This window comes from Protomyctophum bolini (assembly GCF_963924005.1).
Source record: "Protomyctophum bolini genome assembly, chromosome: 8".
Lineage (NCBI taxonomy): Eukaryota > Metazoa > Chordata > Actinopteri > Myctophiformes > Myctophidae > Protomyctophum > Protomyctophum bolini.
In genome coordinates this window covers 31,484,609-31,509,411 of record NC_137869.1, presented here as the reverse complement: position 1 = coordinate 31,509,411, position 24,803 = coordinate 31,484,609, and the positions used below count along the sequence as shown (strand labels likewise).

The following is a 24,803-nucleotide window of genomic DNA, read 5'->3' as shown; positions in this document are numbered from 1 at the left end:
TTGAATTTACATTTGAATTTGACTGCTGTTTCGGAAAAGCCAGACATACGGCCCTTGAATGACCCCCGCTAAATCCCTGACATCTACTTTGCTTTTGTGTGCCTTCTATCCCCCCCCCCCCCCCCCCCCCCCCGAAAAAAACTCCCAAGCAACCTTTTGCATGTCATCATGACACAGTAATGGAAACACCACTGAAGTTCCTCCAAGTGGCAGCTACTTCTGTACAACTCAGTTGAGGTTACAAGGAGTGAGACTCCTGAGTCAGCGCAAAGACAATCAACAATACACAGCACAATCAAATTCCTTCACGTTTATGGTCCCCCCATGACCTAAATACACCACTTTTGTTGTCAAGGCTATAAAATAAAGACTATCAAAGCGGGGAAAACAAAGGGTTTATAGGCACATTGCCTCATAACAAAACACGGGTCTGAATATGTGTAGGATGGTGTTCAGTGCATGTTTGAGAGATTTTCTAATGCCAAGCAGGATTATTCAACTGCTGTGCTTAGCATTAATTCATTTCAGCAAGAAAGTACAGCGCTTGTTCGGTATGGAGTGCATTACTGCTTTTAGCAACAAAGTCCCTTTCTTTATGTCCTTGGGGAGACAGAGTATATGGAAATTCACTTTTTTTCCTTTCTGGTGCTACCCAAACAACTTCAAGCCCATTAGAACAACAATAAGTGATGCAACCTAAGGCTCGAGTCATTTCATTATGATTACCATTAATTAAAACAGAGGGGTGCAGTGCTCTTGGAGTGAAAGGTAAAAATACAGTTTCAAGTACAGCTGAAAGAATGTACTTAAAAAGAGCACAAGGTTCTACATTCACTAAGATAAATCCTCTGGCTTTTGTTTGCAAGGAAATTAAGAAGAACATGAGACTTTGGACTATGACTAACCAGATGGACTTCGGAATTACAGTAAAGTTTTTATAGACAAAACAATCCCAATAAATGGCAAAAACTAAAAATGTTGAAATACAACATTCAGTTTTTTTGTCTCATAAAAAAAACAAAAAACTGAATGGAATGGAACGTTTTGGAGGTGACCGAAGGTGAAGATTTATGATGGCAAAGTCTACAATTAGGATGAAGGTCAGGGGTCAGCAGAAAGCCTGCGGTCAGAGGTTTCCCTCATCCAGCATCTTGTTCACGCCGTCGCAGATCCTTTGGAGATGGCCACGGTAAACTTCAGAGGGCCCATAGAGAGCTGCCAGGAAGTCACAGTCGGCAAAGTGATTGAATACGTGATTGACACGCGAATGGCTCTTGGCTGTTAAGTGGCGGTTGATGGCCTGGTGAAGCAGTTCGCGGCAATCATTCAAAATGGCGCTCATGACACGGCGGTCAAAGGTGAACTCAATCTGGTGGAAACTGACCGCTGTCATGGCAAGAGTGTGGACCTTTTTCCTGTGAAAGTGAAGGACATGAGAGGTGGTCAGTTACTAATCCAGGCTTACCCTCATCTGTGTGATCCAAAGCCATATGAAGTCTGTGGGGCAATGCTAAAAATGGCGGTGTCTTGATTTTATTCTCAAACTTAAGCAGCTTTAAGTAATATCATTTCATTGTAATTTCCATATTGGTAATAAAAACCATCCTTTTCCACACCTATAGCATTCCCGTCATTCATAATGTCTTACAATGACGCCTAACACACAAATTGCTTCTACAGTATAACATTACTAAGTAATGGTAAAAGTGAACTTCTGTAATCCCTCTCCTGCTAGCATACAATAAAAAGCCCCACAATTATAAATATTTCCTCTGGGGTGCCCACTTAGGGGTCTAGACTCTTGCTTCCAGCTTCCTGCAATTTCATCAGTTCTTAAAACATCTTAATACATGATTTGGTTACATAAGAAAAAGTGTCTTATATGATGTGATAAAAGTTGAGTGAGAACTCAACTTTTATCACACGTCATATAAGACATGCATGCAACCTGTCTTGCATGCTTGTGTCTGAACACACTGAGAATTTCTGCACTCTCCTCAGACCCGCAAGCTGACAGATATTCGTGATAGTCGTGGTTGTCCGGTTATCGGAAACCATTAGTTTGTCCGAATTGTTATTCAGCACTGCACACCTCGTAGACATACGAGACAAACACGACAAGTTTGAGACCAAACGGTCTGATGCTTTTTCTGAGTTACACAGAGTGACAGACACTTGAATATAGAATAATAATAATAATATAGTACTCAGAAAACAGGTATAGCATAGCCGAAGGGACATGCATTCCAAATGGGAATCGCCCTAGTAGAAATTAAATCTAGAAATATATGAGACAGAGACAATGAGACAATGTATACATAATAACAGGTAGACAGGGTCTAGTACAGGTGTGCTTTCAAACTAGGAAGTGTATGGCCTGGTCAGCCTGCAATGACATGCATAAGATCTGGTCATCCCAGCTTAGTAAGATGTTAAAAGTAAAAGATATTTAGGACGACCGTTGAGTCGATTCTACTCTATGGCTCTGAGACATGGACACTTTCAAAGAAACTAGAGAAACGGTTGGATGGCACTTACTTACTTTTGGCATTATGCTTTTTTTTGCTATCATTTGCCATTTGTGAAAGCGTTTCCGTGTAGGTATTATAAATACTGTATAAAGTATTATCAAGAGCATGTGACTAAATAATATAAAGTATTATCAAGACCATGTGACTAAATAATACCTACAGTACATTGGATCCATTGGAACGCAGGTTCTTTCGTTAATTTCCCGAAAAGCAAGTAAAGCAAAGTTTTGGACATACAAGGTTTCCGCCCGACAGAGACTATTAGGCTTGTTCACTCCTCCTCCTCACCTGAAGCTTTCAACAAGCACCAGTTCCTCGTTGCTGAACTGGTTGTTCCTGTAAAGGACACCCAGCTTCACCACCATCTTGATGAGGTTCTTAATGATCTTCTGGGACTCTTTGCGGTTACGTGTGTACTCCTTGGTAACGCGGTAGAGCTCGTCTAGCAGCTCGCTGCTGGTGTCATCGATGAACAGGTTGGCCACACTCTTGGTAGCCATCTTGCTCATCAGCTTCTTCTGCGCCTGTAAGGCTAAGCTCTTGGTGCTGAAGGAGTCCATGGTCAGATCTGCAGAGATAGAGGAGCGAGATGAAGAGAGAGAGGGAGCAGGCCTGGCACAATTATTACATAATCGTCTAATAGCAATTATTTGAGATAAAAATCGTCAAAATTATTTCCATTTATTCCAAAATATTTTTCACAACATTTTCAAAAACAGTGGAAATTGCAGATCAACAAGCTCAAAACACTTCTTGATGCGATGCGTTTTGAGCTCATAGATCAGCTATTTCCACTATTAATTTTAAAGTATAAAGAATTAATTTCAGTCATATCTGCCCTGTACAACCTTTTAACAACCTTTTTACAACCTTTTGTTTATGAAACCTAAAAGCCAAACAGATTTATTTTTATTTTTTATTAATACAAATATTAATTTCAGTCATATCTGCTCTGTACAACCTTTTAACAACCTTTTGTTTATGAAACCTAAAAGCCAAACAGAAATGTATTTTTTATTGATAATGTTCAAAGCCAGAAACACATTAAATCGTTAATCGTAAATTATTTGAGTGACAATATTAATCGTCAACTAAAATGTCATAATCATGACAGCCCTAAGAGGGAGAGGGAGATATCCACTAATTACCAACATTCAAAAGAGAGCATTTACATTTCATCATCAGTGTCACCTAGTGATCCATTAACAAAGCACCCGTGCACCTACCGAGAGCCCTCTCTGCCAGGTGGTTCTGGGACTCTGTTCACAAACATAAGGAGAGGCCACCCCACAGAAACCCCACTAGACTGAACCAAATGATAAGAAAACAAAATTAAAATACTACCTGACATATTGGAAAAAATCTACCAAAAAAACTCACAGCAAATTGGAATGCTATTTGGCTGTAAACAGAGAATACAGATACACAGCGGTTGAATTCAGTATCCGGGTGCCGTGACTGATCTAAACCTAAGGAAATACTTGATTATGTACAGACTCAGTGAGCACAGCCTTGCCATGGGGAGAGGCCGCCACAGGCAGGCCTGGCTCCCAAGAGAAGACAGACTGTGTTCCTACTGCACACACAAAATGAGGTGGATAACAGAGTTGCACTTTTTAACTACCTGCCAAATGTACCAAGACTTTTCCCCATTGATTAAAAACAAACACCCAAAAAATTTGAAAACATGACCAATTAGAAGAAGTGCCCCTCAGGGCACAGGTCTCTACCAGGATTGATATTTGGATAAAATCTGAAGGATTAATATAAAAAAATGCAGGCCAGATTTTTTTCCTTGGGGTGTAACGTTTTACGCAGATGAAATGGCCTGTGTCTCCCCATGCCTTTGGCCTGTTGGAGACAATAACAAAAATCAAACCTGTCTTAAGTGAGAGACACTACTAGGCCTAGTAGGGCGTACAGACTTCAGAGCACTGGATAGAATGGTAGGGATGAAGGAAAGGAAGGGAAATCCTTCTATATAACACTAATCTGTGTGTGTACTGTGTGGGTGTGTGCATGTCCTTCTATATAATCTGTGTGTGGGTGTGTGCATGTCCTTCTATATAATCTGTGTGTGGGTGTGTGCATGTCCTTCGTGTAGCTCAAGAACCGGCCAACCGATCGACTTCAAACTTGCCAATGAAGGAACCCAAGGGAGTGCGGTGTGCCCGTGTGAAGTCCGTGAGATCAGCGGTTCTCCCAAAAATAATCGATATATCCTGGAGAATGAGATCTGTGGCTACGGTGGCTTGATGTCATCAATCTGTCCATGCCCCTTTTATGCCCATAATAGAGATCCCTGATATGATACGTCATCGTCATGTCATCATAGTACTCATAGAATGACCTGATGGTTACAGTTTTATAACTAATAAACCTTTGTGCAGATGTTGTCACTCTCAGTCCTCGTTTCGAGTGACAATAAATCAATTGACTGTTATGTAAAGTAGTTATATTGTGGCTGTAAAAAAATATTATATACTGTATATATATGTATAGAATGCATGCTGTCGGGAAGAAACCACCCAATTACAAAATATAAACATTTCAGGAAATGAATAATATAAAGTTTTCACCTTATATTTTGATATGCCTCATCAAAGTTGGTATTGTGACTTTATATATTGTCAATTACTTGCATGAGATGGGAAGAGGTGGTAGAGTTAGCTGCTTTAGCACAGTTTGAGGATCCAATGGAGTTAAGAGGTTTTGTCCGAAGCGCTTTTTACTACTTTTCATTGGTTCAATTATTTTTTACACACAGAAGTAAACAGTGTTCAAAATCACAGATTTATGCAAAAATAAATAAAATGTATAATAATCTAAAACCTAAAAAATGGAGTTGGGTGGTATCCTCCCAACAGCAACATTTTGCAAAATGCTAAATTGATTTTGAAATATTAAAATCTAATTTGGAGACTGGCACGGATATTCGAAAAATCAAATTTTCAGGTACTACGGGTATTGCCTCTGTGAGTGAGTGTGAATCTGCATATCTCAAGAACAGTCTGACCAATAAACTTCAAACTCGCCGTGTGTTGCAGACAAGTGCCCAGAGTGAAGTCGGTTGGACTCAAAGTGCTACGATGATGTCTACTACTACACCAAGTACTCTGACAATAGGCACAATGGGTACAAGGGGTATTGCATAACCGGAGTGGCATACGCTCTCAATGGGGACAGTGGGCATTGTCCTAGTTCAGTGGTTCCCAGACTGTTTCTGCATTGTACCCCTTCTACATCCTGGGCTGATGCAACCCCCCCCCACCCCCTTGAAAAATAGCCTATTTATAGCCACATTGAATGCATCACACATGCACAAATAATGTAAACTAGAATTTCGCCCGCCTTCGGCGGGCTCATCCCAGTGTCGTTGCAGCGCAATATGGGAAGAAGGAAATTGCAGGAGTTGACAGACTCCACTTCATGTTTCAGCTGTGTTTTTAAACTCAGTAGTGTGCCCTACACACAGCGCACACTCGCAATTGCAGCTGGAGGGCGACGCGACACACACACACGCCACACACACACACACACACACACACACACACACACACACACACACACACACACACACACACACAGAGCGATGTGTGGATAAATCAGAGATTTGGGAAATGTGTTCTGAATGGGCCTGAATATATGTGTGTAGTGTCCTTTTGTGCACTTAAACCTCTCCAGCTGATCCAAAATGCCGCAGCTCGCTTGGTCTTCAACCAGCCAAAATTCTCACATGTCTCCCCCCTGCTCCGTTCCCTCCACTGGCTCCCGGTCGCTGCCCGCACAGAATACAAAACTCTGATGCTGGCATTCAAAGCAACCAAAGGTATGGCTCCCCCATATCTTGCAAGTATGATCGAACCCTACAAACCCTCCCGCTCACTCAGATCAGCCAACGCAGGGAAGCTGGAAGTACCCTCACTAAAAACGCCGGGACAACACTCCACACGTCCCAAACTCTTCTCCCTTCTGGCTCCAAAACTGTGGAATGCACTTCCCATTGCAGTCAGAACTGCAGCATCACTCCCAATCTTCCGCCGTAGTCTGAAAACCCACCTTTTCAGACTCCATCATGGCCCATAGCACTTACCCCACCCCCTTAGATAGCAATTCTGTAGACTTAGATAGCATTTGATACAGTCTTATAGCATGTTATGTAGACAGCATAAGTGCATTGTATGTGCTATTGTCATAGCACGTCATAGTACATATGTATAGCATAGTAGTATAGATGTATAGCTTATATGTATAGTTTCATTATAGATATTCCACTGTTACTTTCTTAGCTTACGCATGTTTCATGATAAATGTTTTTATGTGATGTATACCCATGCTTTTTTGTTCTTGCTTAATGTAAGTCGCTCTGGATTAAGAGCGTCTGCTAAATGCCTAAATTGTAAATTGTAAATTGTAGGCTGCAACAATGATTTCATAAAGTGTAGTTTAGTTTTGAACAGGCAACTAATGTAGTGATAGATTAATTGAATGGGCCTGAATAGATAGATAGATAGATTTCTTTATTTTTGTGTCATGCACCAAAGGCGCCCAGCCCACATGGGCTAATTGGGCTTACAGGACACACCATATCATTTCATTGAATATTGCATTGTGTACAATAAACAGATATGTTTTGTTGATATTCCCTTTTTTGTTTTTACACAAACAAAACATTCTGCCTTATTTCCCACGCCCTGCATAAAAAGTCTGCCAAAGCGCACACTCGCAATTGCAGCTGGAGGGCGACGCGACACACACACACACACACACACACACACACACACAGAGAGCGATGTGTGGATAAATGACTGAGATTTGGGAAATGCGCACGCAAGCACAGAATGCACGGCGTGACAGGATTATATAGGTCACCCGTTTTGGTGTGACACACACGGCTTCCACATTTAGCTTCATACTGGTTGAAAGTGTCCTTCCAAAAATATTTTTTTTGCTCGAAATTCTTATTCACAATGACATTGAGTTGTGGTGTTGTTTTTAGGGTAATTGTTGCATAAGCGCTATTTCGCACTGGAGTCCCGTGAGGCGGGCCATCTCACTCCCCTCCCCTGTGTCTGAAGCAGCTAGCATGGAAGCTATATGGAACCTTTCCCTCCGAGTGCACACAACCATGCCGTTGTCCACGCGTCCATCCGATAGCTTTTAATGTAAATGTCCCATCCACTGAGCAAAAGCGATATAAGCGCCTTATTCATTAATTCGATTCATTTGGGTGTGGGGCTGTGCAGTGCTGTGGGCTTTAAATTGTGACGGAGGCGAGCTGCTGCTGCTGTTCGACTTCGAGTCGCTGTCTATGGAGCAGTATAGAGTAGGCGTGGCGCAGCATTAGAAGGGCGCAGCAAATACGACATTGAGGGGTAGAAACCATCCCGGTCGCGTGGTTGATCTAACGCGTGTGTCACTGTGAAGGACTGGCCCCATTAAGTGAACGTAGTTGGCGTAGTAGACGCCAACATGACGATTCTGACGTAGGCTGTAGAGGTTGAGCAAGAATAGCGTGTTTGAGAAAAGTAATATTTAAACAGTAAATAAGACATTTTTGGCGAATGCAATGTAGTCTATATGTTTTCTGGGAGTGTGGCGAATTTATTTAGCATATAGAGATGTGTGGTGAAAGTGTGGTTTGGTCGGAGAAAGCTGTTGGATAAACGGCCATGTGCTTATGTACCCCTGTCTATTAGGGTAGCAGGATGGGCCTGAATAGATAGATAGATTTCTTTATTTTTGTGTCATGCACCAAAGGCGCCCAGCCCACATGGGCTTACAGGACACACCATATCATTGCATTCAATATTGCATTGTGTACAATAAACAGATATGTTTTGTTGATATTCCCTTTTTTTTTTACACAAACAAAAGATTCTGCCTTATTTCCCAGGCCCTGCATAAAAAGTCTAAACTCAGTAGTGTGCCCTGCACATGTAGTAACGGATGGGTTATAAATTATTATAATACTGTACTGCACTCCTTAGTATTGCACTGTACTGTAATGTTGTCCTCTGTACTGTACTTTACTGTACGTCTTTACTGTACTGTACTGTACTGTACTGTTGTTAGTGTTGTTATTGTTGTTTTTCTTATAATGATTATTATTATTATTGTTATTATTATTACATGCATTATTGTTCTGATGTGAGCTTGTTTGTAAATGAGTGAGTTTACAAAGAAGTTTATTGTTATTATTATTATTATTATGATTATTATTATTAGTATTGTTATTGTGATTATTACATGGATTATTGTTGTGATGTGAGCTTGTGGCTGACTGACTATCTAGAAAATGAAAACATGGCACTTCATTTAAAATAGGTTACAGACCCCTGTTATATGCGCTTGTTTTGGGATTATTTTTATAGACCTATTTACTTGTTTCTATGAGACATGGCAACAGCAGCGAAAGGCATCCACGTCTTTCTCTTGTGAAATGCTGAGATTAGAAACGACCATAATTATTTCATTTCTCAACCTTAAAAAATAAATAAAGACATCTCCATAATCCTTGGGAAGTGTGTGTAGCAAAAGTAGTCGGCATTGTCATGGTTGAAAGTATTCATGCAACACTGACGCTGTAAGCTGTGTGATGCTAACGCGCTAACACCGTTAGCATGGTCTGTGTTGGTGAAAGGGAAAAGGATAGATATGAAACTACTGGCCAAAATAAATGTCATAAAAAACACAACACCTAAAATCGGAATGTGATGGTGACCTATTGAGCACAAACAGACAATCATGATTTGCTTGCTGGACCTATAATTAATTTATGTGCATTACATTTCCACCTCGCACATATAAATCAAGCCACAGTGCAGTCAGAGAGTAGTTCACAGGTCACACACAGGAGCAGTGAAAGGGGGAGGGGACTTGGGATGGCAGTGTAGAGTAGGCACGACATTGAGAGGTAGAAACCATCCCGGTCGCGTGGTTGATGTAACGCGTGTGTCACTGTGAAGGACTGGCCCCATTAAGTGAACGTAGTTGGCGTAGTAGACGCCAACATGACGATTCTGACGTAGGCTGTTGAGGTTGAGCAAGAATAGCGTGTTTCAGAAAAGTAATATTTAAACAGTAAAGAAGACATTTTTGGCGAATGCAATGTAGTCTATGTCTTTTGTGGGAGTGTGCAGGTTTTATTTTGCATAGAGAGATGTGTGGTGGAAGTGTGGCTTGGTCGGAGATAGAGCACGAATGAACGGCCAGGTGCTCATGCACCCCTGTCTATTAGGGTAGCAGGATAAACATACAAGAGAGCACAGAAATGTGCACATTTGAATTAAATTTAAACTAGTTTCAATTTCATTTCTGTTCTTTGTAAAGCTTTACAAACACTACTTGTAAATAGAAAATAGTAAGGGTCGAGCACACACACAAACACACACACACACACACACACACACGCAACAAAAAGGGACAGAGGGAGGTTGTGCTATGCACAAAATGAAACCACGTGAGCAAGCAAGGATCTACAGTATGGGGGGGGGGACAGCCAGTAGTCTGTCATTACAAAGCATTAGCATAGAGAAGGAATCTATCCCACTTCAGGTGGAACTGGTCTATTCTGCCCTTCATAGAGAAGGATACCCTTTCATATGATGCTGTCCTATAAGTAGGTTATGCCACTCTGTGATTGATGGTACATGGGCTGATTTCCATAGTTGGACTAGCAGTCTCCTATCCAGAATTATGGCCGTTTGGATCCATTCTACTTATGTGGAGGGAGTTATGTCTTTAAGAATGGAGTGATCTCCCAGCATGAATAAGTGGATATCAAGAGGGATACCCTGACCGATAATTCTCTCAATGCAATCATGTACTGCTATCCAAAAGTCTTGTACCTTAGGGCACCCCCATAAGACATGGGTCATCGTACCTTCATTCGTTTTTAAGCTTTGCTCTGTGTAATTCAGAAGGGGTCCAATACATTATTTGACGATTTTAAACTGAATTAACCTAGTGCGAGTATTGCGTAGTATGTTGACCCATTCTTGTTGTGAAGGTAGTTTGCACGTCTTTTTTTCCCCATACCATTTTCAGAGCACTGTTAGTGCTGACTTTCTCCAGCAACATTGAGTACTAGCGATGCTTCATGACCCCTACCGTCGTAATGATAAAAGAGGAAGTCTTCACATACTGAGCGACCAAGGAGCTTCTCAACATTGTTCTCAGCAAACTATGCATTTGTACATAGTGCCAGTATTGTTGTCTATGCAGGTTAAATTCAGCCTGTAAGTCATTGAAAGATTTAAGGTTCTGGTTTGTAGAGGTCACCAAGCACAAGCACTGCTATACCCTTTTCAACCCATTCCGTCCAGTAAATGGAAGATCTACCAAATGGGTATACGAGGATTAAAACATACTATATGCTAGAAGTCCTATTTAAAAAAGGAACAAAGCTAAGAAACTTAGCTGCCAGCCCTTGTTCCAGACCCCCTTAAGACATGACAACACTGGATGAGATTGTAGGCCTACACTTGAGGGTAGGGAGGCCGAGGCCATCCAAGGAAGAGCAGCTGCAGAGCACTGATATCCTTTCACATCAAAGTCAAACCACGGAGGCGTATTGAGACGGATCCTGGGTCGTTTCCCCTCCCACAGGAAAAGGCTACACAACTGGTTGTACTTGTGAAAGTACCTCATGGTAACCACGACGGGCAGTGATTGTTAAATATAATTACATTTGGGCGCTTTTATTTTATTATATTTATTCTTCCACCAAATCGGGTGGTGGCATAAAAAAGTTTGACAACCCCTACATTAAACCATCAGTGATATAAATAGGTTTTCAATGTAATGGGTCCCGGGGGTGGTCTTTTAGATGGGTCCCAGGGACATTTTATGAGTCCTACTTCAACGTTGGAGTACAGTACAGAGTAAAGTATTGAGTACAGTACTGTACAGTATTGCATCCCAGGACCCCCGGGTGGTGACATGATGGTGACATGATTGTGTCCTTTCTCAATTTAGTACATGCAGAATCCCTGTTCAAGAAAAGTAAGGTACACAACCACAAAGACACGATGAAGGAGTGTTTTTTCTTACAACAGATATCCAATTAAAAAGTGTTTATAATAATATTATAATAAGAATAATAAAACAATGCTTTACGCAAAGCATCCTTGCTTTACATTAAAATAATGTACTGTATGGCATCAAAGTGATCAGGACCCACTGCTGTTTAAGCACAAAGCCACCCAGTGTTTCCTTTATCAGACAGTGAGTCACGGTAGCTATCAAATTAGTTAGTTGCTGCGAGAGTAACACCAAGTCGGGATTCCTGGATCGCTGCCCTCCACAATTTCCTATCAAACATCAAGTTCTTGAGCTCTTCAGTGTTGTCAGCCAAGCTGTCGCGCCACAGCACGTCTACATAGGTGGTACGCTTCTTTCCCCTCCTGGCTTTGCCCTGGGTTGGCTCCCATAGGGTTTACAGTACTTGCCTCAAGTTCTGGGTGTCTGACGCAGTGCCCTGCTAGCCTCATCCTTCTGTCAAATGGACAAATTAGTTAGCTGTCAAATTAGTCCAAATATCCCTCTGGGTATATGAATCTTGTACTAGGTAGGTAGTTATTATATCATATGTAGCATATTGTATCATCATAGGTACCATGTAACATGGATTTAAAAGAGTTAAATCTGACAGGATACCAATAGGAATGCTTCAGTAAGTGTTTTATAATTGTGTGTGCAGGAAAGTGCACAAGAGAAAGTGCCAACTCACACATCACACGGTTATCGATTTATTTATGCATGTGGCGGTTTTCTCTGTGTGTGTTAATGCAAAATGACTCGGAGGAAGGCTGTCCTGATGGCAGCTCATAAATACTGGGGTCAGAGGAACCGTGGGCTCTCATCCCTATAACTTCCTCCATCAAATGAGCCAGGAGGACCATTTCACTGATCACTTCTTCAGCTCCCAAATTGTAGACCCATTTCAAATAAAGTAAAATCCACACTGATTTAACTCTGAGAGCATAAAATGCATTTGTATCAATGTTTTACACACTCAGACAATGGTGAGATTAGGGATCGGACGATAATGATCGTTATTCGTTATTATAATTTATCGTGATAAAAAAAAACAGAGATTACATTTATTGTCATGGCATGCACTGGGATCATTTAACCTTCTATTACCGCTTATCCGGTACCACCACGGTATATTTGGTAAACGGACGTGTAAAGAACGTACTAAGAACGTTCTTTTTTCCAGCTCTCTACCCAATGAATTTGACATTATCTGCTATTTTTGCCAAACAATCCTCCCCAGAATATAGATGCTGGGGTTCAAGTGGTTAACACAAGTGTAATTATAATCACGATAATATGGTAAATCACAATTATTTTGCTCACAATAATCGAGACATGGAATTTTCACATCGTCCCATCCCTAGGTGGAACGTAACCATATAATGAGTTACTTTTACTTCACTGTCCCGAAAGTCCAGAACATTCGGCATATTCGGGACTACCGGTATATTCTACCCCACTACCTACCTACCCCAGCCGGACATAGCACATGGAAGGAACACGTTATTCCGACCAGTTCCTTTCCCCTCCATCAGTAGCTGGGGTGGAGGTGGGTGAGCACTTTGTATACAGCAGCGCACAGTATACAATAAAGCAGCAGCAAGCAAGCAAGCAGGAGGATGAATGCAAAACCTTCGGTTAAAGTAGCCGGTATGAGATGGGGTGAGCGTGTGATTGGCTGAGTGAATCATGTGGATGAGAGCCTGATGCTGCGGTGGCCCAATTAACGGCCGGCGCGCTGACTGAGGTTCCCTGACTGAACTTGCTCTGCGCATGTCTACGACAGGCGCAAATGCTCATTAGTTTAGAGACCAGGAGTACTGCAACTTTTTGTGAGGGTACCTACGCTAGGGGACACAGGGAGAACATGCAAACTCCACACAGTAAGGCCCCTTCGCCAACCCCGCCTCGGGTAAGGGCACTGATGACGCAGAGAAGAGAACACGCCCCCAGCGTCCCCAGCGGGAAGAGAGGCTTTTTACTTGTAACAGCAATTGCAAATCCTGATATTGCTACAGTACAGGTACTTCTGCAAGTTCTGCCACCACTACTCTTAGAGTATGTTGCTGTGTACACCCACTCCAAGTCATCTAGCAAACAGTTTGAAAGAAAGCAGCATTTCACTTCCAACAACATTGCAAAGTGAAGTGGGATACAAGGTTGAAACATAGGACTAAAAGCTATGTTGAATAGAATAACTACAATTTCCAAATTTCAACTAGAAGTAAAAGTATTTCACATGGCCCCAAACAGTGAGTACACTGTATGTTTTCTTGCACTGCGGAGAATCCTTGGCTTCAATGAATGCTAATGTATTGTGTATAGAAAGCTATTCATCTCAGAATACGACAACATTCAGCAAAATAATCAATATATGAGTTTTGTTATGCAACATTGTGGACTTCCATTATAGTGACAACTATAACACACACAAACACACACACACACACACACACACACACACACACACACACACACGCACGCACACGCACACACAATTAGACAACATTTAATTTCCAGTTGTCACGAAGTGTTTGCACAGAGTCAGACCAGAGCCTGGAGCACAAACAGTGAACATCATACATACATGTGCACACTATTAAGTTAACTGCAAACACATGGTAGGGAGAACACATTAATGAAAAAGAATTGGGTATGAATGAATCTAGTATGAGTGGACTTGAGCTAAGGCACCAAAGTCTTCAGTCCAAAAAGAGTAGATCCTGTGCCATTCAGTGCACTAAGGATTACAGATTCCCAAATTCCAACTATGTGCATTATGCAATGCATAATACAGTGGAAGACGAGAGGGATGTTGGCCATTCACTATATCGAAAATACAGACAAGGCATTCAGGAACAACTAGCCTATGCCCCAGGGATCTAACGCCATGGGCTCAACCTTTTCTTGATGCATTTCCTTGTCAATAATTTGCTAAATGTAGCCTATTAGATTGTTTGATTGATTGGTTGATTTTATTTGGTGACATAGCACAAGCACTTTCCGACATGCAGTCAATGCATCACGAGGAACGATGAAAACACAATAAAGCCCGGGGACTTATTTCTGCTGTGGTCCTCATCAACAAGAAACACTAGACTAAACAACATAACAGACAACAACACAGCAACAACAATTCATTATACAGATACACAATCAGAAACTCGTGCAGACATGTAATCAATGCAATTTTACATTATTTTAAACCTATAGATGTGCAGTCAATACATTTCACCCATTTTAAATAAAGTGCTATGTACCTACACTACAGATGACAGGCACATTTTCTAATTTGAAATAATATTACCCCACATGCAAATAACATGCAAATTAGAATTATTTAACCCATTTTGGGGCGGGAACCCCTTTTGGTGTTAGCACTATGTTATGCTTTAGCTATTGAAAAATAGCAGATCTACAAGCTCATAGCGCGCCACCGAGTGGCGCAGTAGGTCTGCTATTTTTGAAAATCGAAGAATGACTGACATAGAAACATAGCTTTTCAGAAAACTGTCAACTGTCAACTGTAGACGTTTTTTTTATCTGATCTCAGGTCAGAATGGGTTAAAATCTGTATGTCTGACAAATTGCTTATCTGTATGCAGGCAAGTAATAAACTAAGCACTATTTAGCTCAGCAGACAAAGTGAACAAGAAGAGACCCCTGCGGCGCCGGTGCCTTGTGATTTTTATTCTTGTCAGTAGTTTGCCGCCCTACTAGAAGGCAGAATGACTTTCATTCCTCTCACTCTCTCTTTGCATTGCCTCTCTACGAATATCAATAAGACTCCTTGGAGGGAGGCAGCGGGATGCTTCCCAAAGAGTATGAAGAGACTAGTGAAAAAGGACAAAGACAGAACATTACACCTCTATCTTGAAACGTGCTGAAAAACAGAGGTGATGTATATACCAAGTCTCCTGTTGAATTACACAGTACGTGTCCCTTTCTCCTCGCCTCAATGGAATGGTGCACTTGTAATCAAGGTTCTAAAAAGCGTTGAACTGGGATCACCATGATGAACATCAGAGAAAAGCTTTAGATCCTCTTATCCAGAAAAGAAAGGCTACAAGAAGGGATGCTCTCCTGTATCCCTCTCTCTCCTCCATCTTATGGATCATTTCCAGACTGTCTCAGGGAGTAAATGAGCAATACTAGTTCACATTGACATTGCATTAGTTATTGATTATTGGACTAATGATCAATACATTTTTTAATTCTGATGAATATTTTCTTTTGTTTACCATTTTGGTATCTCTTGCATTCGTTTTTAATAGGAAGATTATGTGCTATGATCTCTAGACAACTCAAGTTGCCTGTAATTTTACTGGCAGATTGTGCCTTCTGCTGGAGCATCGTAATCAGCCCATGCAGAAATGGCAGGGAAACCCCATTAACAATGCACTGTCGCATTCTGCCTAGTTAGGGCAAGGTCACACATGATGTGTGAATGCAGGCAAATTCATGATCGTCGTCTGCAGAGGTTAAAACTTTCACATCTCGTTATAGTGAATGAAGGCAGAGCAGGGTCTGATGATCGGTTTGCTGCTTTGTAGTCCGTTTGTGCGGTTGTGGTTTTTGGTCACGTGGTAAGAAAATTATAGCCAATGTCAGCCAAGTGGGGTCAACCACAAACACTTCTTTGCTCTTGGCTGTTGCTCTTGGCTGAGGCCCGGTCAATGTCCAGTGTCCACCAAATTCGAACTTCACATGAAACAGAATATTTGTATGTATGTTTTTTGTATGTAGAATATGAGAATTTGGTTGCCACCGGAAGCAAATATTTTAATGAATGCATGTGTGGCAATGCCCTTATACTGCATGAGTGCACAGTCGTTTGGCTTGTTATCATGAGGTCAGAAAGATAAAATATGGGAAACTAGAGAACACTAACTCATACTCAAAGTTGAATTACTCTAATATGTCGATATTAGTAACACTACAGGCTACTGGTAAGCAGCAGATGCTTACCAGATGCTCATAACCAACAATTAATTCACCTTCTTTATCAAAATGCTCTTATGTAATGACTGTGACACTGGTCTATGGTGGTCTATGTATTTCGTTTATTTTTCTATAGACGTCATGGTTCTCAAATGGTGTTGACAACATTATGAAGAGAAATAAAACCAAAGGCACCTGTTTTAGAGTCAGACTCTCAGAATATATTGCTTATTCAAGCCAAGGGCTGTTACAGTCAAAGCTGTCAACATTACAACGCTGACGAATAATACCTGAGACGGGTGGGCTGAAGAAATAGGGAGAGAAAAGGACGAAGGAAGTGTTTGTTTTTCATGCCTTCAATCTAAACACTTTCAACTTGTGATGCGATTGGCACTTAGGAGCGACTCTGTCTGAGCCTTTACTCAAAGCAAAAGAATAACATAACACATTCCCTGGTGGCATCATGAAAAAGACTGACAGATATCCTCACCCTCGAGCTCTCATTTTCTTTGCTCATCTTCACTCTCCCTCTCCTGCTCCGCAAAGGGAGAGGGGTAAAGCCTTCATAAAAAGGGCCCTGTGCTTAGAATGATGAGAAGGTTTTTGATCAACGATTCCTTTTCCAGTGACTTTGCAGCGTGAGAGTTGTTAGTGCCAAATCTAATATAAGTAGGCTGGTGCCCAGGGAAAGAGCTCAGCCAACCCTGACACCCCATCTCTCACCGTATTTATGGTGACAAACTTGAATCGATTGAAGACGGAACGAGACATGACAGCGTCAACAACTGCTTTGTGTTCAGGCAAAATACTTAAGCCTCGGTCAGCAGCTCGTCTACCATCACGTTTAACAAACAAAAAAGCAGATGCAGATACACAGTCGTGCGTGTGCATTGACAAACCTCAAAACGTTGATATGGGCCCTGGCTGGCTGGTTGAATGATGAATGAATCAAATTATATCAGACAACCAGCCAACAGATGCTCAGCATAATTAGAGAGACTGTGTTATACAAACAAAGGAAAACCAACAACTAACACCTCAGTCAGAATAGGCCAGTATACATTCAGCCATGACAACATACAGGCTACAGCTGAAGGCAAACATGACTCATGGAAATGAAACTGGACCCTAGTGCTGTTCAAAGCTCTCTTTAGTGATAGCCAATGACTACGCCTGGCTCTGGCACACTCACCCCTTTGTATAGGTCTGTGTGGTTTGCTTTCCTTCGCAGTATAAATCATTCGTTTTTTTTCATTTTTTTTTCATTCAAATGAAAATTTAAAATCAGAGATTACATTCTTAAAAGGGTGTAACATAAAATTAAAAATCTTTAAGGATATTTCTGTGAGCTTTTGTCTGCCTTTATTATATAGTATACACTATATTGACCAGCTCAGTGGCCTTGTGGTTAGTGTCCACCCTGGGACTGGGAGGTCGGGGTTCGATCCCCGGCCGGGTCATACCAAAGACTATAATAAAAATCAGACCCGTCTGAAGTGAGTGGTGCTGTACTGTACTTGTACTTGTACTGTACATGCCCTCCTCCGCCCTCCCTGGCCTTTGTGTGTCTGTGTGTTAGGCTGTGCAACAGTGACACTTGGTGGTGAACAAACGCTATAAAGCTATTTTCATGCTCGGACAGACCCATAGGGACACACATAAAAGTGGTTGCACCACTCAAAAAAGGGAACCAGTGCCTCCCTGCTTGGCACTCAGCATCAAGGGTTGGATTGGGGGCAAGTCCCTGCGACATACTAGAGTCATGTCCAGGGGGTATACTTTGACATCAAGCTGCCTCACACTAAAGAAACAGGAGATAGGTTCCTGCAGCTATGGGCCTCATGGCTTACTTTCTTATCTTATACAGTAGACTGACTGGGGGATTGGTACGCAGAATCGGGATTAGCAGCCTAGGTTGCTGGGACTGCTACGCCAGCTGCCCCAGCCATAAAATAAAAATTGAATTAAGGATATCAATTTTATAATCCAATAAAGGACAGAACTCCACGAAGATCATTTATCATCTTAAAATTTATAATTTCATAGATTATAGATTCAGTGCACACAACATAAATTATTTAAAGTATTAATTTGTCAATTTTGGCTTCCAGCTCATAAAACCCACTAAAACAGAATTTCAAAGAATTTGAATACTGTGAAGAAATCACCATTTACTCCTCAGTTTTTGCAGAGTATGAATGTTTTAATCTGAATGTCACATTAAGAAATTAGGATCACATCAAATCAATCAAAATATGGTACTTTCAAAACAGATATGTCAATCTCCAATACTTGGTTGGGAATCCCTTTGCCTTCATCACTGCCTCGATACGTTGTGGCATTGAGGCAATCAACCTGTGGCATTGCCCGGGAGTTATGGAAGCCCAGGTTTCCTTGATGCTTGCTATCAGCTCTTGTTTTTGGGTCTGGTGCCCCTCATTTTCCTCTTGACAATACGAGAATAAAAGGGTCCTGCACACTGTATTTCACGTATAGAGTAGTAGTTTTATTAGATGACAACGTTTCGTCAGGTATCTGGTTTACAACAAGCAACAGGTAATGGCTATATGGACCAATCAAAAGGCACACGCCAATCTGTTACCATGTTACCTCTTGACAATACCCCATAGATTCTCAATCTTAGGTCCGGGGAGTTGGCTGGCCAGTCAAGCACTGTGATGGCATGCAGGGCATCAAACCAGGTTGTGGTGCTTCTGGCGGTATGGGCATGGGCCAGGTCCTGCTGGAAGATGAAATCTGCATCTCCATACAGATCCTCAATATTCTACACTACAAGTACACTACAGTAGAGTATTCTAGTAAATGTATTTTGCTACTGTGCACCACTGGGTGGGATTATGGTATATTTCTTTTATATTTACATCATATGTAAGGACAATGAATCAAATAACTATTAACTGATCTTTAGTTCTTTCAAGGATGTTTGCCAAGAGCGCATCTGTCACACGCCTGCCTGCTCTTGTGGTCAAGCTTTGGATATAACATGCATACTTTTTGAATAGAGTTCACTGTAGTAAGCCAGGCATAATAGAACTGACCAGCTTGTATACCTAATTTTGAGCCTTTCCAAAATCAGTAAAATATAATAGCAGTGTTTCAGATTTTTTTCTAGCAAGGCAGAATTTAAGTGTATACTATGGGAGGAAGTTCTAATGTAGCAAGAACAGTGTGATAGTGATGTGAAAGGGAGACATTTATATAATGCTCCTCAAAAGAGTGTCAAAGTTAAAAGAGTGGGTAGTGGACAGAGAAGAGAAGAAGTAGTATTAACTAGATTAAGTGCACAGTGGTCTAAATAAAACATTGGAATTAATAGGGAAACATCAGTCTGGGTTATGTGAGGGGTGTCAGGAAAAGGAGACAGTTGAACATGTTCTTATGAATTGTAGCAGGCAACAGTGCAGCAATCTCTCTCTGTTTCTGGCACAACAGCGCCCCTACTGGTACGAATAATCATAGCTACTAGGCGCATGGGTGGGTTAACGTCACATAGATAGGCGGACACAGACATTGCTGTTCCTTGGAGTGGTCACAAAAGAAAAGTAATCTGGTCTCGTTCTCGACTTGGTCTCACCTCCCGGCGGTCTCGACCCCCTCCCACACTGTCTTGACTCAAAACTCCATTTTCCACAGCTATACTTATGCTAACACCTGCACCACAAGGCCACCATGAAAACAACAGAGCATAGCGTGGATTCTGTTGTGTTGTATAGCATGACTGAGGCCCGGATCCATATGTTCCGGGCACTTGCCTGACAGCATGTTGCAGGTTCGACGACCTTTGCTGCATGTCACTCCCAGTCTCTCTCTCCCCATTTCCTGTCTATATACTGTGTAAACTATCAATGAAGGCAGAAGAAAGAACATGACAGTCTTAGTTGAATACCATGTGTCACTTGGACTTTTATTTCTCCTAAACTATTAATACTATCACTTAAGAATTTGGTTCTGAATAAAAGGAGGAATGGACAAACATTTGAAGGTTTGTATGGTAGTATATACAAATTGTGAGAAAGGTAATCAGGACAGTGGGGCTACATTGAGAATCTGAGTGACCTTTATTTGGCAAGTGTCTTACAGTATAAGGAATTTGTCCTGGTTTCCTAGTGCTGCACTCACTAAGAAGAGTACTAACAAGCAGAACAACATGAACTTGCTGGTACAGTGCTATACTACAGTATGTATCCATTTCAGTTTTCTTATATTATCGAGGAAACAGGATGAATACTTGCGATAATTAACTGTTCTTGGGAACTACTGGCAACCATGGAAAAGTTGGGCCAAAAAGGTACAGTACAACATCTATTCTGTGACTAGAAAAATACATTGTTCCGCTCAGTTTTCTCACTTTCAGTTATAACTTACACTATATCAAAAGCTCAGAATTTCAGAGTGGAAATTTTATCCAATTTAATCAAAAAAAAAAAAAAGACTAATGGGCTGTCAGTGTTTCAAACTTGAGTACCATAATGCGATTAGAAATTGGGCCTTTGTCAAATCACGTGTACCGGGCAAAATTCTTGATTGTTTTTCCAAACAACAAATAAACTCCCCAGATCATGGTACACAAAGCTATTCACAAATGTCAGCTAGTTTCTACAACAGACAGGTTGAATCAATATTGGTAGCCAGTAGCTATTTACAGAGGAAATTCTATTGTCCTACTTTGTACAGTAGCCTGAAAAATTACTTCTGGGTCAAAAGTAACCAGTAACAGCAACAGTGTTTGAAGAGCACTGACTTTGAACCAAACTAGAACATCACATGTTACATTATATGACAGGGGGGAAAAACTGTAATAGAAACTTTGATTTTCCCCTTTACTAGGACAAACTTTCTGCACTTTGAGACAAAAATATTTGCTATTGGTAGATGCCTGTTTTGTGTTCAAAGAGGACTAGTAACCACTCACTGAACACAACCACTTTCAACAGGAAATGAACAGCAGCTTTTGAGGAATACTGAATGCTGTTGCTGTAATTTAATCTTATGTCGAGTTGTGTAGTATTACTCTCCCTCTCCCCTCTCAAACTGTTGCATAACATACTGACTGCAAATACGACTGTACTTTACTATGTGGTGTACAGGTGCATGTACTGCTGCTCTTGCATACGTGTATCTCATTGTGGCATGATACTGTATGAATGCCATGCAATGTGAATGGAAATGAGCTGAGGTACTGGTTCATACGTACAACAGTATGTATGCTTGTATGAATGCACCATGTGGAGTCTTTCATCAGCCTCTTTAAGAAACCTGTCCTTTTTTACAGTCTTTGCAGATCTGCTGAAGCCCTCTGAGAAATTAATAATTAACATGCCGGTATATAATGGATCATGGATTAATAATTTAGCTTGCCGATTTGGAAAAAATAGACCTGGAGGCTGGTTGAAGTCTGCCATGATGCAACAGGTATGGCACAATAAATGTAGGACAGGGATAAAAGGGCAGACTACTAAAATGTACAGTAAGTAAAGCCCACAAAATAAACTTGGTAACATCAACTTATTCTCATGCATGTGCAATGAGGCCGGGAATAAAGTAGAAAAATCATTCCTACGGTGCCCTGGGGCCAATTGAACAACGTCAACGAAAACTCGCAATTTATCATGAAGATTTTGAACTGAGCAGTATCTTCTTGTTAAGTACCAATACAATTGTGGTGTCTCGGCAGTCGGCACTCAGCTATAATGTATTTGTGGAAAAAGAGAGGATGTTGAACATAAAGTCTACTCTGCTGTCATGTGGTTACAGTTTAACTGTTATCTAAACCAGTATGCCGTTATATATATACACACGCACAGTAGTAGTAGCACATTTTCAAAAGCATTATAAATAATGCACAACATAATGAAAGCATTAACCGATCTTTGAGTATGGGGGCAAAACCTTTAGATTATCCTCACCATACACCATAAGTACAAGGCACAGTATGATGAATTATTCGCCTCATTCCCAGAAAACATAATTTGTTAATTTGATTTACGTCTTTACAAAAGTAACTTATTGTGGAGCAATTACATTCTCTCTCCAGAACAAAGGTTAACAATGTGTGATTGTCTACTGTCAAATATCTCCCTATCTCACATACACAATCACAATAATGAAATTATGTCTGTAAGGTGGCAGCGGTGGCTTGCCCAACAGCTCTAGTCTGCTCTTTCCAGCTAGAGCGAAAATACTTCAGGTTTCCAAGGCAACAGAATGCCACCTGGCCAGACAACTGAACTTTGCAGCCCAGTAAAAGCAGGTCAGACACCTCTCTCGTACTTGTCAGTGAGTTGCCATGGATCCACCTCAGCAGGAACAACAGTAACTTTGACACCATTGTTGAGCAGATAAATGTTTTCCCTTTCTTAGGAGAGAATGAGCATGTGCAGGAAGGTGACAGCTTTACTCTATTGTCAGTTTAGACAAACAGAAACTCAGATAACTGGATTTTTCTCAAATACAAAAGCTAACCAACCTTACCCAACCCCAACTTACTGGTTATCTGCTACTGCAGTACCAACTGAGATTTGGGCTGCAGGAGACAAATGACAACAAGGGTGGTAGCAACACTAAATCATTTCACCAACAACACAGTTGATTTAAGCAGCGACACAACTCTGACTCCCATTTCAAGGTCGTAATTCACTTGACATGTCTGTTAAGGCTGCTATGCCTGATAATTTGTCTTGCTACCTGCCAGAACATAACCTACACAGTGGGGCTATTCATCCAGAATGAAGCCTTGTTCGGAGCAGAGGCTATAGAATGTAAACAGAGAAATGTGTTGCAAAACATTAATTTTGTTGGCAAAACATATGGGCTGTGCTTTCAGTCTGTGTATTGATAGCCTACTACTAATGCATTGATTGCAACTAAAGTAAATTGAGCTTACCTCAAAATTGTGATAACATCAAGCTACTGCTACAAAAGTTTGTTGTTTTTGTTTCTGTGTAGGCTAGTTAAAAAGACAGCCTGCTAATTGTGAAATGGTGACAGAGATGTAAATCAGAAATTAAATTGGCCTATATAAAAAAAAAAGTCTCCCCTCATTTTATAACGAGGCGAAGTGAAAATTATTTCAATAAAAGTTTTAACTTGAGACCCATTACATCTTAAAACTTGTATTGAAATAAAATACAGCTGGTTCCTTGTAAATCTCCCCTGATTGTAATTTGACCACGGGCTACATTATAGGTCTCCGATTCTTGATGTTATGTTTCAGTAAAGACTGCTGAAGCGCACAGATCTAGAGATCACTACAGCCAATAACGGTTTGAACTTACCTTTCTTTCTGTTCCGACCGGATGCGGGCCGCGGGGCGTGAATGGGACAGAGATGTAGAAACGCAGCCGTTGACAACTTAATCAAGGCAAAACCTCAAGTCTTCATTATGGCAACGCATAACAGGTCACTTCACAGCATTTTCTACCGTATCTCCCCGTTTGTATAATACGAGGAAACGGTGTCGTCTCTCTCCTCCACAGTGTGACCGTGTTCTGTATCAGGTACTGATGTGATGTGTAAATTATTGAAAGAGTGTTTTCTTCTCGCTGCCGTGCCCGTGAGATCGGTTACAGGAGTTTGAAACCCGATTCCTTCAAGGCAAGCTAAAAAGTTTCAAACTTGAGGGACCCAGACGGCACCAGATTGATGTTGAGTTCGGCCAATGAATGAGCACAACAGAAGTGGACCAGCCCACACCCAGCCAACCCAGTAGAAAGGCCCATTTGGTGCTCTGACGTTCCCTGCCCCCAAAACGGCTTCCAGTAATTATCCTCGTCCAGCGCTGGACAATCCCAAGGTTGAGAATTTCCCAAAGGAAATGGTGTTTGGGGAACAATGAGCAGGAACTGTGGGGAGCAGTGTAGTCACCAGCAAAATGACAGCCTCGTTAAATCATAAATCACAATTTATTTTTTTCTTTATTCAAAATCAATTTGGCTAATTCTAATCTTTCTAGATAATAGATATATGACTACAGCTGTCCTGAATGTTAGCCTTTACAGTACACGCACACACACACACACACACACACACACCAGACATGTTTGAATCAAAAATGCTTGGCTGCGGATGTTTTCAAGACAGGGTTAGTTTCCCCCCTTCAGTCTAATGAACACTTCCTACCAGGAATTCCTGAGGTCAAAATATGTCCATTGTGATTCAACATGTGTTATTTATGCTCCATGGGTGTCAACAATCAACGTGGTTTTATGCACACCAATGGGATGCGTCATCAACACAGCTGGGTCTTGGACAATGGTAGTTTGTATTGCG

General features: G+C 41.2%; 1 protein-coding gene across 1 annotated transcript; it reads right to left on the bottom strand.

Moving 5' to 3' along the window:
- Positions 1–295: 295 nt before the first annotated feature.
- On the bottom strand, positions 296–24,092 carry tnfaip8l1 (tumor necrosis factor, alpha-induced protein 8-like 1). Its single transcript, XM_080769319.1, has 3 exons — positions 23,810–24,092; positions 2,820–3,099; positions 296–1,415 (listed from the first exon to the last, which is right to left on the bottom strand). Exons 2-3 carry the CDS (start codon positions 3,089–3,091, stop codon positions 1,127–1,129), a joined length of 561 nt encoding a protein of 186 aa, XP_080625445.1. The 5' UTR covers positions 3,092–3,099; positions 23,810–24,092; the 3' UTR covers positions 296–1,126.
- Positions 24,093–24,803: the final 711 nt, after the last annotated feature.